The sequence below is a fragment of the Pituophis catenifer genome, unplaced genomic scaffold (assembly GCF_029215685.1).
Source record: "Pituophis catenifer annectens isolate HBS135680 unplaced genomic scaffold, rPitCat1.0.hap2 SCAF_2, whole genome shotgun sequence".
Taxonomy (NCBI): domain Eukaryota; kingdom Metazoa; phylum Chordata; class Lepidosauria; order Squamata; family Colubridae; genus Pituophis; species Pituophis catenifer.
This window is the reverse complement of record NW_027256882.1, coordinates 228,787,874-228,803,170: the sequence shown is the minus strand read 5'-3', so window position 1 is coordinate 228,803,170 and position 15,297 is coordinate 228,787,874. Positions and strand designations below refer to the sequence as shown.

Here is a 15,297-nt window from a genome sequence, read left to right as displayed (position 1 = left end):
CCAGCAAAAGTTTTTCTTCACTCTAAAAACAAGCAATTGTAAAATAGAAGACTGATGGTATTTATTCTTTCTAACACATGTAAAATTAAATGTGTGTATATATGTCTTTATCTGTCTATTGTGTCTGTATCCATACACAAACACACATTATAATATATTGCAGTAGCAAGCCTTTAAAAAGTAGACATTTTCTACACATTGCAATTTGTATTTGATATATACTCTATGCAATGTGTAGAAAATGTCTATTTTTTTAAAGGCTTGTTACTGCAATAATTATGTATATGTGTTTGTGTGTGGATACAGACTCACACACATATTGAAATTGAGGAAATCAATAATTTATTTAACTCTCCATATGCTGTGAAAATATTTTAAGTTGCCCTGTTTTTCAGTTAATTTTTTTTTAAAGCTGATGTTTTGGATATTGAGGTTCACATAATTACTTATACTATTAAGATTAAATGCATATAGATCTAACATAAATAGACAGAAAAGGAAAACAGCTTAAATTAGAAGTTTAAATAATTTTTAATATTTCTTTCTACTTTTAAGGAGAAGTTTTGTGGGAATGAAGTTTAACATTTCCTAATATCCTATACAACATTTTTGAAAGTCCATTATTTTGACAGTATGCAGAAGTAAACTGAAGCAACTCATTCTGTAGGCTTTTGACCAAATTTGCCAGTTTCTGCAAATATCTTCACCCAAAAACAATTAGAAAAAATTATTATGAGAAAAAAACTTTAATGCAGTAATTCCATAGGATGTTGAAAAATGACCAATGAACTAGAAAGTGGGGGTGTCTTGTGAGAATCCGAATACCATTCATATTATTAATTATCAGTTAGATTTAATGCTGTCATTCTGCTAAGAGATACCGTTACAATAGAAAATAGAATTTAATTAGCACAGAATTTCACTTATTTCTCAAATTGGTTCCAGATTGGTGGACCTTTTCAGAAAATTTGAGGCATCGGTTGAGAAGCTAGCAATTTATATGTCATTTTATAGAACTCAATGTAAATTCATTTCACAAAATTATTACAGACCAAGATGCATTAGATACTATAAACTCATTACTGAGCAAACATACCAAAGATTGTACTGTTAGCTTATAACATACTATATGTACAATCAAGAAATAAAATCCCAGCCCAGAACATACCAAATCATAGAGCAGTCTCACTGAATTTACTTCTGAGTAAATATAATTATGACAGTACTACACATATATTTATTTCATATGTGTAAGTTACAGAAAAGTTTACACTTTCTCTTTAAAGCCAAATAATTTATTCAGATTTGGAAGTATCTTAAATGATAAATCTATTTCATTTAATGCCCTTATATGTTGGTTTAAATGTTGTTAATTTTTTTAGTTTTAGGTATCACAAGTTCAGACTGTGGTTGAACCAATTTGGATTAGTTTAATAAGTTGCATATGAAAATATTCATTTTAGATTGCACCATTCATATGCTCATATTCCAAGGAATATTCATGTCATAAGACCCAACTTTCTATTTAACAACAAAACAAAAATACATTGATCAAGAGGTGTGATGTTCAAAGAGACAAGAGCTAAATGAACAATTGAAGTTTTGATTGTATCTATAGGTATGGAAGATAGCAAAAGGCATTTTGACATAAAAAGGAGTAATATTATGATTATCTATAATATAATTATGTTGTTTAGTTTTAGCCATAATTATTTTTATTTGGCCAACTTTAAGTTAATACACTACATTATCAGAAATAATGATTATATTTAGCAATTTATTATCAATGTTAGAAAAAGACTACTTCATGAAGCAGTTGCGCTTCCTTTCTTGTACATAGAATTGCACCATTAAATTCAGAGGAACATCTTTTTAAGCAAAGGAAGCACTTTCCTCAAACCAGTCCCAACCAGAGTAGTCAACAGTAGTAATGAACTGAATATTCTAAAACTCCACATCTGTTTCAGTTCTCCAATAGTAGCTTTAGTAACTTTAGTATATACAGTTCTACGCCTATAACAGTAATCCATTTGCACAAATTTATTACAAAATTCAGTAGGAGCAGGATTATATCCTTTGTTAATGTTAAATAAATTGTACGGCTTTGATGACTACAGAGACAGTTTAATCTTGCATTTCATACAACCTCAAGCTATTAGATATCACATGGTTGTACAATATACATTTTCAAATTTGATTTACTTTGTTCATGGGAGTAGCCTCAGGATAGCAACATTTCCCTGCAGTCTATGAAATAATTCTCAAATAATGAGTTCATCTGGCAAGTAACCACTGTTATTTGACCTTTAGTTGAAAGACTACTTTGTTTTCACTGCTTTGAATTCAGAGATAATTTCAATCACTTTTTTTTGACATAGAAATTTTCATACCATTTTTTAAAATGATTGTGGAGGTTGCCAGCTTCTCAGCATAATTCAATCATGAGAAAATGAGGTAACATACTAAGATCAATTACCAAACAACAGAGTCTTCACTACGTATTCTAATAAAGTATAATCAATATACTCTAAATATATAATTAAGATACCAAGCTCCCTTGTTTTCAATGGGGAAATATTAAATGTGTAAACAGATAATAAAGTTTTAAAATGCTTCTTTTGGTTAAATCATGAACACAGTATGAAATCCTTGTTAGTCAAAGAATGCTGCAGCACTATCTGTTCTTATCCAGAAACTCCTGGGAACAAATGTATAGGATTATACTATTTATATGTTGAAATCTGTGAGAATCATAGATTAGGGATTATGAAGTTGCCATCATGGTAAGAAACAAATAGTTTGGTGGGCATACATGAAAGATAAAATCAAGAGAAAATTATAGCCTTCAACTGTGCTACATGTGCATATGCATATAAATGTGGATTGATTTAAAAATATAATGTAAAATTAAGCTATCATTCTAATTCAGATAGTTTTTATATTTAAAAGGCTTTGTGCAATTATACAAAGCTCAGTTCAGGTGAACTTAGAATTTGAATTTAATTTGAAACATACAAAGAAATTTCAAAAAGAATTTTACCCAACAAGATATTGTGAATATGTTATTAAATTCTTATTTGAATGCTCTTTTATTTTTTATTATTCTCCTGTTTAAGAGAGTTGTCAAGGTTGTTGTTGCTATATTACAACTCACAAGAAATTCTACTAACAGCCACACTTCCACGGTAAAGCATGATTTATCACAATTGGCATTACACATTATGAATTTCTTTGTTAAAACTGAAGGAACAAGTTATAGGTTATAAAAGAATAACTTGACTTTTTTTTTTTTTAATTTGATTTATATGCCGCCCTTCTCCGGAGACTCAGGGCGGCTTACAATGTGCTCAGCAATAGCCTTCATCCTTTTGTATATTTATACAAAGTCAGCTTATTGCCCCCACAACTGGGTCCTCAATTTACCTACCTTAGAAAGGATGGAAAACTGAGTCAACCTTGAGCCTTGGCGAAATTCGAACCTGCAGTAATTGCAGGCAGCTGGTCTTAATAACCAGCTTAATAACAGGGTGCCTTAGACCACTGTACTACCAAGGCTCTTAAGCCAAGACTTTTAAGTCAGTAGCAAATGTTATTCATTTGTGATTTGATCAATCATTATGTTATCCTCTGTCTTTTTGTTGTTTTAATTAAAAAAGCATATATCCATCAATTTCATATATGTAATGCTAGTTCTCTGTGAAGTTTTCACATCATCTGAAAAGGTGAGAAAATATTTATTCAATAGGTCTTGAGCTGGCTTTTCACAACCAGGTAACCATTGCAAAAATACAGGTAGTCCTCGACTTACGACAGTTGACTCCAAAATTTATGTTGATGTGAGACATTTGTTAAGTGACATTTGCACCATTTTACAACCTTTCTTGCCACAGTTGTTAAGTGAATCACTACAGATGTTAAGTTAGTAGCATGGTTGTTAAGAGAATCTGGCTTCCCCTGATTTTGCTTGTCAGAAGGTTGCAAAAGGGGATCACATGACCCCGGGACACTGCAAAGGTCATAAATATTGCCAAGCATCTGAATTTTGATCACATGACCATGGCAATGCTGCAAAAGTCATGTGTGAAAAATGGTCATTAGTCACTTTTTTCAGTGATGTTGTATCTTTGAATGGTCACTAAATGAACTGTTGTAAGACGAGGACTACCTGTAATGGCAACAGCTATTCCTGATAAAATATATTAATCAAATTAATTTAGCAACACCTTTTCAAAAGGGATATAATTTGGAGTCACAGTTCATTTCTAAAACACTATCAACTGAAAATGAAAACAGAAAGATACTATATTATATATACAAATATCCTATTAAGGGTAATATATAATTTTAAAATAATAAACTGCTGAATGTTATTTACATTAATTCTGCCAGTTTAAAACTAAGACTTATTTGTGACAATACATATTTCAATCTAAATATCACATTCACATTATGATCATTTCCTATCAGTAGCTTTGTTTCTTACAACATTTGAAACCACTTTTTTCCTAAAATATAACTCCTTGTCCAGATACTATATTTAAATATTAAATAAAGTATTGGGAGAAAAGCATGTCAGAAAGACTTTGGGGATTTGATAAAACTAGATTTGAAACTTACTTAAACAGGAATTGCCAAAAAGTTATGTATATTTACTTGGGAGAAAGCCCTACTGAAGCAACTAATTATTTCTGAATATACATAAATTATACTGTGGTGTACTAATCAAGGTATTGACCAGCACTGCAGAAACTCAGTTTTCTATCCACCATCTGCCATGGACTGTGCTACTTTGGTCATTCATTCACTCTTAGTCCAATTTACCTTATAGAGTTGTTCTTGTGGCAAAAATGGCAGGATAGAGCACTATATACACCACTGGAGCTCCTGAATGAAGCAAATAAAGAATCAGACTACTCTATAAGAAACTATTTGACAGAACTGGCTAAAATCTACCTAGGAGATTTTACCTAGTAATCTACCTATTTTTTTTTTTTTTTACTACCTAGTGTATAGCTTTGAATAAAACTGGCAAATAAAATACCAGGAAAAATGCAAATCTACAGGATTCATAAAAGACTGATGAGTTCTTAATTTAAAATTTATAATTTGGAAAGCAACTTTTGCTAATAGAAATCATATGTCAAAAAACATTAAAGCAGATGTATAAATTGTAATGTATCTTCTGGTTTGCAACTTATGACAGATTTGACTTTATGCTTGAATTTCAGTGAAGGCCTTTCTGGTTACAGTTTTTTTGTAGTAAAAATACAAACTTCAAATTCTGTCATATGGCATCATCCTTTTAGAAATCAATGCTTCCCCAGATCATTTTTATCTTATTTTGGCTTGTTCAGTTCAATAACTAAGTTCACAATGATGAACTTAAACAGAACTATCCATTCTTGGCAGGCCTATGATCCTGATGATGCAAGTCAGCAGTACTGACTATTGCAAGGGTATTGTAATGTAAACATTGTCTCCTAAGATTCAGCAATTGATAATATGATAAGTCACCATAATGTTTCAAAAACACATCATTAGCAATAATTAAAGGATAAGTTTATTTAAGTTAATAAGATGATAGCATTACCTGTATTTCAATGTTGAGGAGAAAATATGTATTTGGAATGCTTTTTGATGAATCAGTGAAATTGCCTAAATTGTTGATGAGGAAGGGAACCGAAATAGCAGCTGAACAAACTGCTGGAAGATGTGATTACGAAATTTAGGGAGTACAGTTTAGATGTTATTTTATGCATTTATTTTTTAAAAAATATATAACAGTGATAAGAGCAATTTAGACTACTATGTTCTGAATTTTCAAAAACTGCTTTTTTATGATTTTACATACACAAAAAGAGAAATCTTTAAATAATAAGAAAAACAAGAGTAAAAATGATTGACAGTTGAAATGTTCCAATATATGTGTATTTTTTAAGAGGAATCACAATCTGGGTGTGCATTTTCATTTGGACAGTGCAGTATTTATTTATTTATTTATTTATTTATTTATTTATTTATTTATTTATTTATTTATATGCCACCCTTCCCCGGAGACTCAGGGCGGCTTACAATGCGTAAAGCAATAGCCTTCATACTATTGTATATTTTATACAAAGTCAGTTTATTGCCCCCACAAACCGGGTCCTAATTATCTGATGTTTATATTTTTAACATAAGTATCCTATAATTGTGCTTGATTTTCCAGGACAAATGGACATCTTAATTCAGTAACATAAGTAGTATGACTGTTTCTTTTCATATTCCTCTCCATCCCAACTATAATCTAAAAGAGAAGTGTCCTTAAAGCAAAACCAGTTTCAAACTAGATATAGATTGAAGCAGACTAGAGCAAGAATATGTCGAACCACTTATCATCTATCTTTGAAATATTTCAATAGCGCAATCAAGCCTAATCTTGTTGAGGCTTCAGGACAGTTTATAAACCGCAAGAAAATAGGGTAAGTGCTGTTGGGTTGCGCGGTAAAACTCCAGAGAACAGATAGCCGCCGCGAGGACAGGATCCTGCCCCCCTCCTCTTTTTTTCCTCGGAGCATCGCTGGACTTTGGCTGGACTTCCCGCGACCCCTTCAGAGTTGAGATGGCAGATAAGACCTCCCCACTCGCCTTTTTCTGAGTGGGGTGGAATTAGTAAACTGTGCGAAGTTTGGGATTTGGGAGATGGAAAAGATTCTGAAAAAGTTTCGGAAAAGTTCTGTGTATTATTAAAGTCGCAATTATACTTCCAAAAGAAAAGAAAAGCAGCTTAATAAATACTGAAACTTCCCAGCTTCGTTTATTTGAGCAGAAGTTTTGCCCTAACTTTGGAAGGTCGTGGTTTGGTTCTGCTGAAAGCCAATACTCTATCGATTGCCCGGGACTTTCCTCTTCGGAACCAACACTTTTTAAAAAACAGGGAGATTTAAATTCCAAGAACCAACGTCTGTTCCCCATCGAACGAAACACTAGCGCTAAAGACTGGCCCGACTGAAGATCGGGGACACCCCGCAGCTGATTTTTAAAAACAAGATGGGGGGAGGCATTTTGAGGTGCCGCCCCAGCAAGAGGGAAGTCAATAAGAGATCTGCTTCTCGGTCCCTGTTTGGTCTAAAATAGTGCCGGTGTGGCCCGACGTATCCGCTCCTCAAATCTACCAAAGCTAAACGCCCCTAGAATGCAGTTCCCTTAAGAGAAAAGTTCTGCCAAATGCTGCCAAATTTGGGGTGGGGGGTGGGGGGTGGCGGGATCCCAGAAAATGAGGAGGGGGTTGTTGATTTCCAGTGCGGGTCGCTGTCGAGTCCTGTGGCCTTCATCCTTCATTTCATCCTTCATAATACAATATTAAAAACGACAAGCAAGAGAAATGCGTGACAAGCGGCAGGATCGACCTAACCGGACTTTTAAAGATTTACAAAGAAATGGATCTGGCGTGACTGGGCTGTGAGAATCAAGTGAGTCAAGGAGATATTTCCGTCGCTCAGGAGTTTATATTGAAGTGGTAAAAGATTATAGACAGGTAAGATGGAGACGTTTGATGGATACCTTAATTGCACAGCTGAGATCAACATAGACTAAGACATCATGCCTATCCAGTTTATTGATTTCAAAGGAAAGCCGGTTAAGGACGTTGGAAAGCGTTTTGCTATTTCCTCCGAGATAAATGCTGCTGAAATCATTGGAACTTATTTCCTAATTCGCCATTTAATTGCCAGTCTCATTCCATTTGCAAAGGGCGCACTCTTTCCATTACTCCCGGCCTGGCCTTCAAGCAGGAGTTGCCAACTGTGCCAATTGCTTCTTTAACAGTAACAGGAGAGGCTCTCAGGAAAAAATCAGCCCGTTTTATAAGAACACGAGCACCTGAATTGATGAGGTTTCTAAATCGAATTAGCCACGTAGCATACGGAAACTGAGACGATCTGATGAATTGGAAAATGCAAAGTACTATACACAATTATTACACAATGTAACTAGATGGGAGCTAGAAATGGGGTCAAATATTTAAATGAAGGATGCCAATTTATTTTCAAATTAACTTTTCTTTTTTTTTTTTAAATGAAATACACAAATTAGGTCTGTGCTTGTCCTATAGGAAAGCCGGATCGCTGGTCCACAGGGCGCTTAGACTTCGCGGGATAAGAACAAAGAGCAGATTCAGACAGCTTTCGCTGAATAATCTCCGCCCGTCAAGCGCTGGAGGCTGGGGTGGTCCTGCTCTGGTCTTTGGACTTATTTTCTCAGCCGAGAGAAGTAGGTCAGTGGAGCACATGACAAAGGCCGAGGCCAACCCGAAGCAGAGGCAGCCGCAGAGCAGATAAGCGAAACGAAGCTTTCGCAGATGACTTTCGAATTCGCCCAACTGGTCCCCTACAACTTGCGAGTCCGGTCAAGCACAGCCCTGCCATATAGCCCGAGGCCACTTCTGCCCCGATCGGTATGTTTAACCCCACTTCTGGGTACCAACCGTTGATGAGAACAATATAACCAACCAGCTGTGCCTTAAAAGGTTCTAGAACAGAGTCTCGTGGAGGAGCTGTTTTAATCAGAACCAGCAATATGCCAAACACTTTGGGCGATCTTGATCCTATGCTTTTTCGCTCACCTGCCCATCCGCACATTAGTGCTACTTCTTCAGCAGAATCTTGTCCCTATCTCACCTGGACCAATCAGACGCAACTGATTAGCGCAGGGTTGGATTTAGAAGTAACCCTCCCCCCAGCCAACCAAAGAGATCCATTTCCAAAAGGCGTGCTTAGCCATCTTTACAGAATCTTAACCGCGAGCGAACTCTATGGGAGCTATTCCCAAGTAAACCTGCACGACAGAGGGATGGTACTACCAACGTCTCCTTCGAAGTAAATTTCATCGAATGCGGTTGAGTTCACTGGTAGTAAAGTAGTGTTCGGTTTATTTGACAGACCCTGTCAAATTGGAAGCCTAATTTTATGGCCTCTTCTGTACCAACCATTTTTAGACCCCTTTCCAGGAGTCAAAGGCAAAGCGGACGCTGACTGCATAGAAAAGCGCTTGGAGCGGGTGTATATTTCTTATCTTTTCAGCAGTTACAGCGGAGGAATTTCAAGATCGGGCAGGGTTCTTATAGTTTAGGAACAGCAGCTTCATCAATCTAAGAACTTAAAAGCCTAGTTTCGGCCCAAATACCCGAGCGTTGAAGTTCTGAGGTCAGATCCTTGCTGTCCCTCGCCGAGTCCTAGCAATAGTCCGGCAGAAGCCGCGCATCCCTTCATTAGATCCCTGAGTAAGGACACTCTAGACCGCTGAGTCGTTTTACAGCCACCCTTCCCTGTCACCGGAACCTACAAGTATTACAAGTCTCTCTGCACTACGTTTCTCAGCATTTATTCTCCAATTTAGAAAGGACTCGGTTGTTTTGACCAGGTTCTCCGCCTGTTTTAGATAGGGAAGGAGTCAACAAGTAGAAAAATTCTGTGCTTGCTTTGTGGAAACACACCCACCAAGTATTTTCTACTTTAACTGCACTTCAAATGCTTTAAGAAAGTGACAATAGGATATCCTAATTATCAGGATCGTCTTCGTCCTCCGTAATTTCTCTTAACCTCAGATTTAGTCATTTAAGTGAATGCCTGTCTTTTATCTGTCGTGTTAACCAAGCAGGAAAGTACCTGCCGTCAGAGAAGAAAGTTCACCTGTATTTAGTCTGTGTTTTTTTTAAAACGAAGAGGATGGGAGGTGGGGGTGCAAATAACGGTCTTAAAAAAAAATTAAAGGCCTTTTATGCTTCCAGTCCCGTTCTTCTAATGAATGGCGATTGGAAACGAGATCTGCATAAATGTGGAAACTTGCGAGGTTTAAAAGTAGACGCGCACCTTCAGGGAAACAGAGCGGATCTAGGAGCGTCCCTCAAACCCAAATAGCCCGGTCTACCACCAACCACTGGATAAGCAGGAGGCCAATTTCAACAGGATTGTGCAATTTAACCTGAAAACAACGCCAAAGCCTCTTTATACCAGAGATCCGCGAGAAATTTCCTCTGGACGGGGCAATGGGGTGAGGAGACACAATAAGAGAGAACTCGCTGAAGGAATGAATGAGGCTCTGGATTTATATTCTGTTGAGGAAGTGAATTATTTGAGAATGACAGGGTGGAGAGTTCATCCAATGTCCATTTGGGATTTGAGAACTACTGTACTGATAGGAGTGCTCTGTCAATTATGATCAATATGCTATCTTTGGATTCTCTGTCTTTCTCTGCTCCAGCCCTCCCTTGCTATTCAATGTATCATACTCTAATCAGTCCACAGGGAAACATGCTTAAATCTGATAAGTACCATATTCAGAGACTTGAATCAGTGAGAATTATCTCAAGGCCAGCAGAAAAGTTGATGTTCAAGGAATATATTTGGAAGTCAGAAGCTGGGAAGGATGACAGGTGTGTATACTGCTGCTGCTGGTGAAGTAGGTTTGCCACTTGCAGACAGCTCAGCCTTTCCTCCAAATATTTTAGGAACCCCCTGAAGTCATCTTCAACACTCCAAATTTGGCATACTGTACAATAAGTCTGCAAAGCCACAAAGAGTGCCATTGACTGATCATTGGATCATGGAGCCATGAAAAAAAAAATAGAATAAGCATCACAAAGGATAGGAATTGGATGCAAAAAGACAAATGTGTGTCTAGATGAACCAGGAGTTAAAATGATTGAATATTGTCCAAAGCTGTGCACACTTGAAAAGAGTGAGCTGATCCATAGCACACTGCAGCTGATTCCATCAGAACTTTTTCTTCAGTTCTGGTGAGTGCCAGACCACAACTCCACCATTGCCAGTTTGCATTTTCTCTAGGAAAATGTATGTTGTGTTTAAAGTATTTGGGATAGTGGGATGGAGAGCTTAGAAACTTGCCTAAAAAGAAGCCTTGCTGCCCAGCTTTACTTCCAATCCTGCTTGCCAAGCATCCTTTAGACAAATTAGTAGTCTAGACCCACCTCTCTCCAGAGTCCTTTCCTTCTTACTGCTTACAGGCCATATACACTTTGTTTAATCTAACTTGGTTGCCTTCATTGGGTTGTAGTCCAAGGATGGCATATCAATTTGGGGTAGGCTGGTCTAAGTTTTCAGTAAAAACTATACATTTCTAAGTAGTTCCTCCTCCTCCTCCTCTTCCTCCTCCTCTAGGCCTAGCAACCACTACCTTTCTCCCTCTCAAATTTCCCACTCCCATTCAAAGGAAGCATCTCTGCTCACCAGCCTTTGCTCAGAAGTCAGCAAAGTAGCAAAACTTCTGCCTGCTGAGTGGTTTTTGTAGAAAGGAGAGGGACCTTCAAAGAGATCTTCAACACCCCCCCCGGAAAAAAAAAACACCAGAGAAGGCGTGGGGGTAGGAGGGAAACGGTAGACAAGACATAGACCATATCTGCCAAAAAAAGAAAAAGAAAAAACAAAAGGAGAGAACTTTCTGATAACCTGGCAGCATCCACTGCCTCCCCATCTCTAATCCTTCTCCAGTTCCCTTCAGAAGCAGTTCCTAAAGGTTGGCTCGACCGGCCACGGCCGCCCTTCTTGCCCGGCCCTTCGCTCCCTCCCTCCCTCCCTCCTTCCCGGGCCAAGCCGAGGACACCGTCCCGCCCTTTACCTCGCATGGTGCTGGTGAGTCCCCGCTCGGCGCGGTCATGTAGCTCTCAACTTAAATCCCCTCCTCAGCAAGAGCGAAGACGGCGGCTGTGGAAAGCCTGTCCCGCTGCGGCAACCATTCCTCCCACAAGGTGCTGTTCTTCTTCTTCTTCTTCTTCTTCTTTTCTTCCCGCTCCTTTTAACTTTCTTTTCTTCTTCTTCTTCTTCTTCTTCTTCCCTCTCTTTTTTCCTTTCTATTTCGTCAGAGGATTACAATCTCTCCTTCTCTCTCTCTCTCTCTCTCTCCCTCTCTCTCGCCTCAGCTCTCAAAAAGTGTCTCTGGGCGACTCGTTGGATTCGAGCGGGTCGGCCGTCTTTCCCCGCTCCCACTCCCGGCCTCTCCGCGCTCGCTCGGTCCCTTCTGCCCGGGCTTTTCAAGTCCGCAAACCAACCCGACTTGCGAAGCTTTCTTTTGTGATTCCCGCGGCCTGGAGAGCGGCAGCGGCGGCGGCGGCGGCAGGCGGCAGTGGAGGCGGCGGGGGAAGGGGACTTGTTGTCGGATGGATGGTTGTGAGGGAAAAAAAAAATAAAGAAACAAATCAGACGAAAAGGAGGAAAGGCGGAGGAGAGGAGTTGCGTTTTTTGGAAGGAAGGAAGGAAGAGGAAGGAAGGAAAAAAAAAAAAAAGCCCAGCTACCGAAAAGAAGCAGAGGAGGAGGAGGTGGAGGAGGAAGAAGAGACGGCTACGGACGGTAGAGCCTGTGCGTTTTCACACGACAGTTGTGCCTGTTTGGAGCAGATTTCCCCGGCGCGTCTGTTTTCATCCTTCGGTTGTTACAAGGACACGCAGGAAACAGGAGCGCGAGGGAGCTTGAGTGGGAAAGCTGCAAAGAGGCTTATAGCGGAGGGCGGGCAGCGCCGGTTACTTCACGCTCCGCCTCCTGTCAAGCCCCTCGGCCAATCCGAAGCTGCTGGAGTTGGAAGCCCGGCGGAGGGAAGAGTCTCGGGCCTGGGCGCCGGAGGAAGCGGCTGGGAGGGGAGGCGGAGTTTGGCAGACGCTTTGTCGAGAGCGAAAGCGGGGCGGGGCCGAGGGAAAGGAGGCGACGTTGAAGGAGCACGCGCCGGTGCTCCCGCGCGCGCCCGCCTTCTCTCCCTCGCTCGCTCGGCTCGCGCCTGAGCTGGCTCCGCTTTCTTGATTCCCTTTCCTCGCTTTCTGGGCGAAGTTTGGCGCGCTTCAGACGACCTCTTAACTTGCTGTCGTCGGTTTGAGGTTAACTCGGCTCCGGAAAAGCTTGGCTCGGCGTCCTTAATACTGGGTCCTCTCTCGCTTCTCCCCTTCTCTGTCCTGCCGTCACCCCGAACAAGGCAAAAAAAAAAAAAGTTGATTTCCCGTTCTCAAAGTGCTCCCCGTCCCACCTTGGATGGGTCTGAGGAGATTTCTTCGCTCTGCTTCTCTCTGGCTTCTCTCCTTAAATTGGTTAGAAGGATGTCTGTGTGGGGGTGTGTGAAACGCGGTTTTTTAACCTTTATGTAGTAGGCTTGAGTATATAACAAAACAATAAGCAGATCTCCAGCCCGGGAAAGGAGGAAGATGCCGTTAAGAAAGACTTCAGAACTGTTACAGGATTGTAAAATGAAATGCAGGTGTAGAAAAACATGACATTATTTTTAACTTCATAAGATATGAAGTTATCTCTTATACAGTAGGATCCTTGGGTGCAGGTGTTAAAAAGAACACAAGATCATCCCATCCCATCCATCCATCCATCCATCTATCTAATCTAATCCACAACCAAGCAAAATCTTTATTAAAACCAAGAAAAAAGCCACAAAATTGTGGTGGTATAGAAATCAGCTGAAAGTGGTGTAGAAGGAGGGTAAAGAAGCCAGCTGAAACACACAATATTGTGGTCCTTTTTTTCTTCTGCATTTTTTTTGGGGGGGGATATTTATTTGCATCCAGCCTTTATTATTTTTACAAACAATCCAGAGCAGCAAACATATCCAACATGCCTTCTTCCTCCTATTTTCCCCACAACAATAACAACAATCCTGTGAGGTGGGTTGGGCTGAGAGAAAGAAACTGGCCCAAAATTACCCAGCTGGCTTTCATGACTAACTCACGGTTTCCTGCTTTCTAGACTGAGGCCTTATTCACAAGACCAACATATAGTATATTATCTGAAATCAAGTAAACCCAATCTGTTTTAAATCTTTTTTTTCCTTTAAGTTTTAGTCTATATTATTAATCCATTTTAGAAATCCAGGAGAAAGTACTTTAACTTTTAGAAAATACCATGCAACTTTCTAAAACTGAAACTTACATACCATAGGAATCTTTCTCTACCGCTGAGTTAAAGTCCTCTTCAATAGGTCTGTGCAAGCTTCCAAAATTACTTGGAGAAAGGATTCAAAACTTACATTAGCAGAAGCACAGCAGTTCTCTGCTATTCATTAAAGCAGGCAGATTTTTTGGCTGGGCTGGCACCTTTTTTTAAAGCTCACACAGAAGTCTGGGGAAACATTGGATGGCTTTAATTAATTGTAGGAAAGTGCTGCGCTTGCACACACTGAAGTCCCAAATAGATGTTCCAAAATATTTTTTTGAAGCAAATACTGTGCTGCTATTTGCCCATACTTGAGTCAAAAATCAATTGGCATGAAACTGGTGCCAGTTTCTCTAATGTGCCTTTTCCAGGCAGTTGACTTGGAAAACTAGAGATAAGAGCTTTACTCTGTTGCTATAGGAGGGTGAATAATTAGAACCAGACATAATCATAAATGTTTCCTACTTTCATTTTAATGTTAAAATTATGCTTTCTAGAAACCATGATATAGTACTCAGAGTACTCCCCATAATCCTTGTTTGCAGAGTGATTGGTGGTACTAGTAATATTCTGGGATAGAAATGCTGTAATTGTGTGGTGGAGAGCACTGGCATTAAACAGTTCCCTGAGCTGATTATTTCATTAACTTACTTCTTTGTTATACCCTTAGCATTAAACCATGTTCATAATGATGATCTTTCTTTCCATTTGGAACTCATGTATATCATGAAATAAGTAGGAAAAATGGAATAGAAAAAGTGTGCATACTGAAGAATCCAAAACCAAAAACAATACCTTACTTTGGGACGAATTACTAAAAGTTTATAATATTTTTATATAACCATTTCCTGATTACAACTGCAATGTATCATGCAATTAATATTGCAATTAATATTCATATATGCAGGTGGGGTTTTTTTTGTAACACAGTTTGGTCAAAAATGGAATATCATGAGATTTACCTATTTTCAGTACAGAAGGCTGATATATTACAAGAACACATTACTGTGAAAAGTTTGGAATTGTGTTAGTGAAAGTTTCGGGAACACATTAATTTTCTTTCATAAGAGTTTCTGTGAATTTTGATATAAATGGCATTGCTCTGCCAATATTAATAGGGCTACCATGCTGATTCTTTCAGACACTTGACTATGAGATTATTTCATTTTCATTAATGAATAATCTCTAAACCCAACATAAATTGCAGTTCCTAATTTAAGAAGTTAGGACCAGGATATTTCTTTGTATGTCCTACTCTTGTGTCTGGTGGGTGACTACAAGACTCCAATACCTTTTCAGATATGTGTTCTCATCCACTACTCCAATTTTTAATTCTATCTCAAAAATACTTTCCTTATTCCATTTCTCCTTCTACTTAAC

General features: G+C 38.8%; 1 protein-coding gene across 1 annotated transcript in view; it reads right to left on the bottom strand.

Annotated features, from left to right (window-relative positions):
• RORB (RAR related orphan receptor B) overlaps nucleotides 1-11,891 on the bottom strand; it is a 137,250-nt gene extending 125,359 nt beyond the window's left edge. The window contains exon 1 of the mRNA XM_070935607.1: nucleotides 11,614-11,891. Coding sequence (XP_070791708.1) covers nucleotides 11,614-11,620 — 7 coding nt within the window. The 5' untranslated portion in view covers nucleotides 11,621-11,891. The remainder of the gene's footprint in view (nucleotides 1-11,613) is intronic.
• Nucleotides 11,892-15,297: the final 3,406 nt, after the last annotated feature.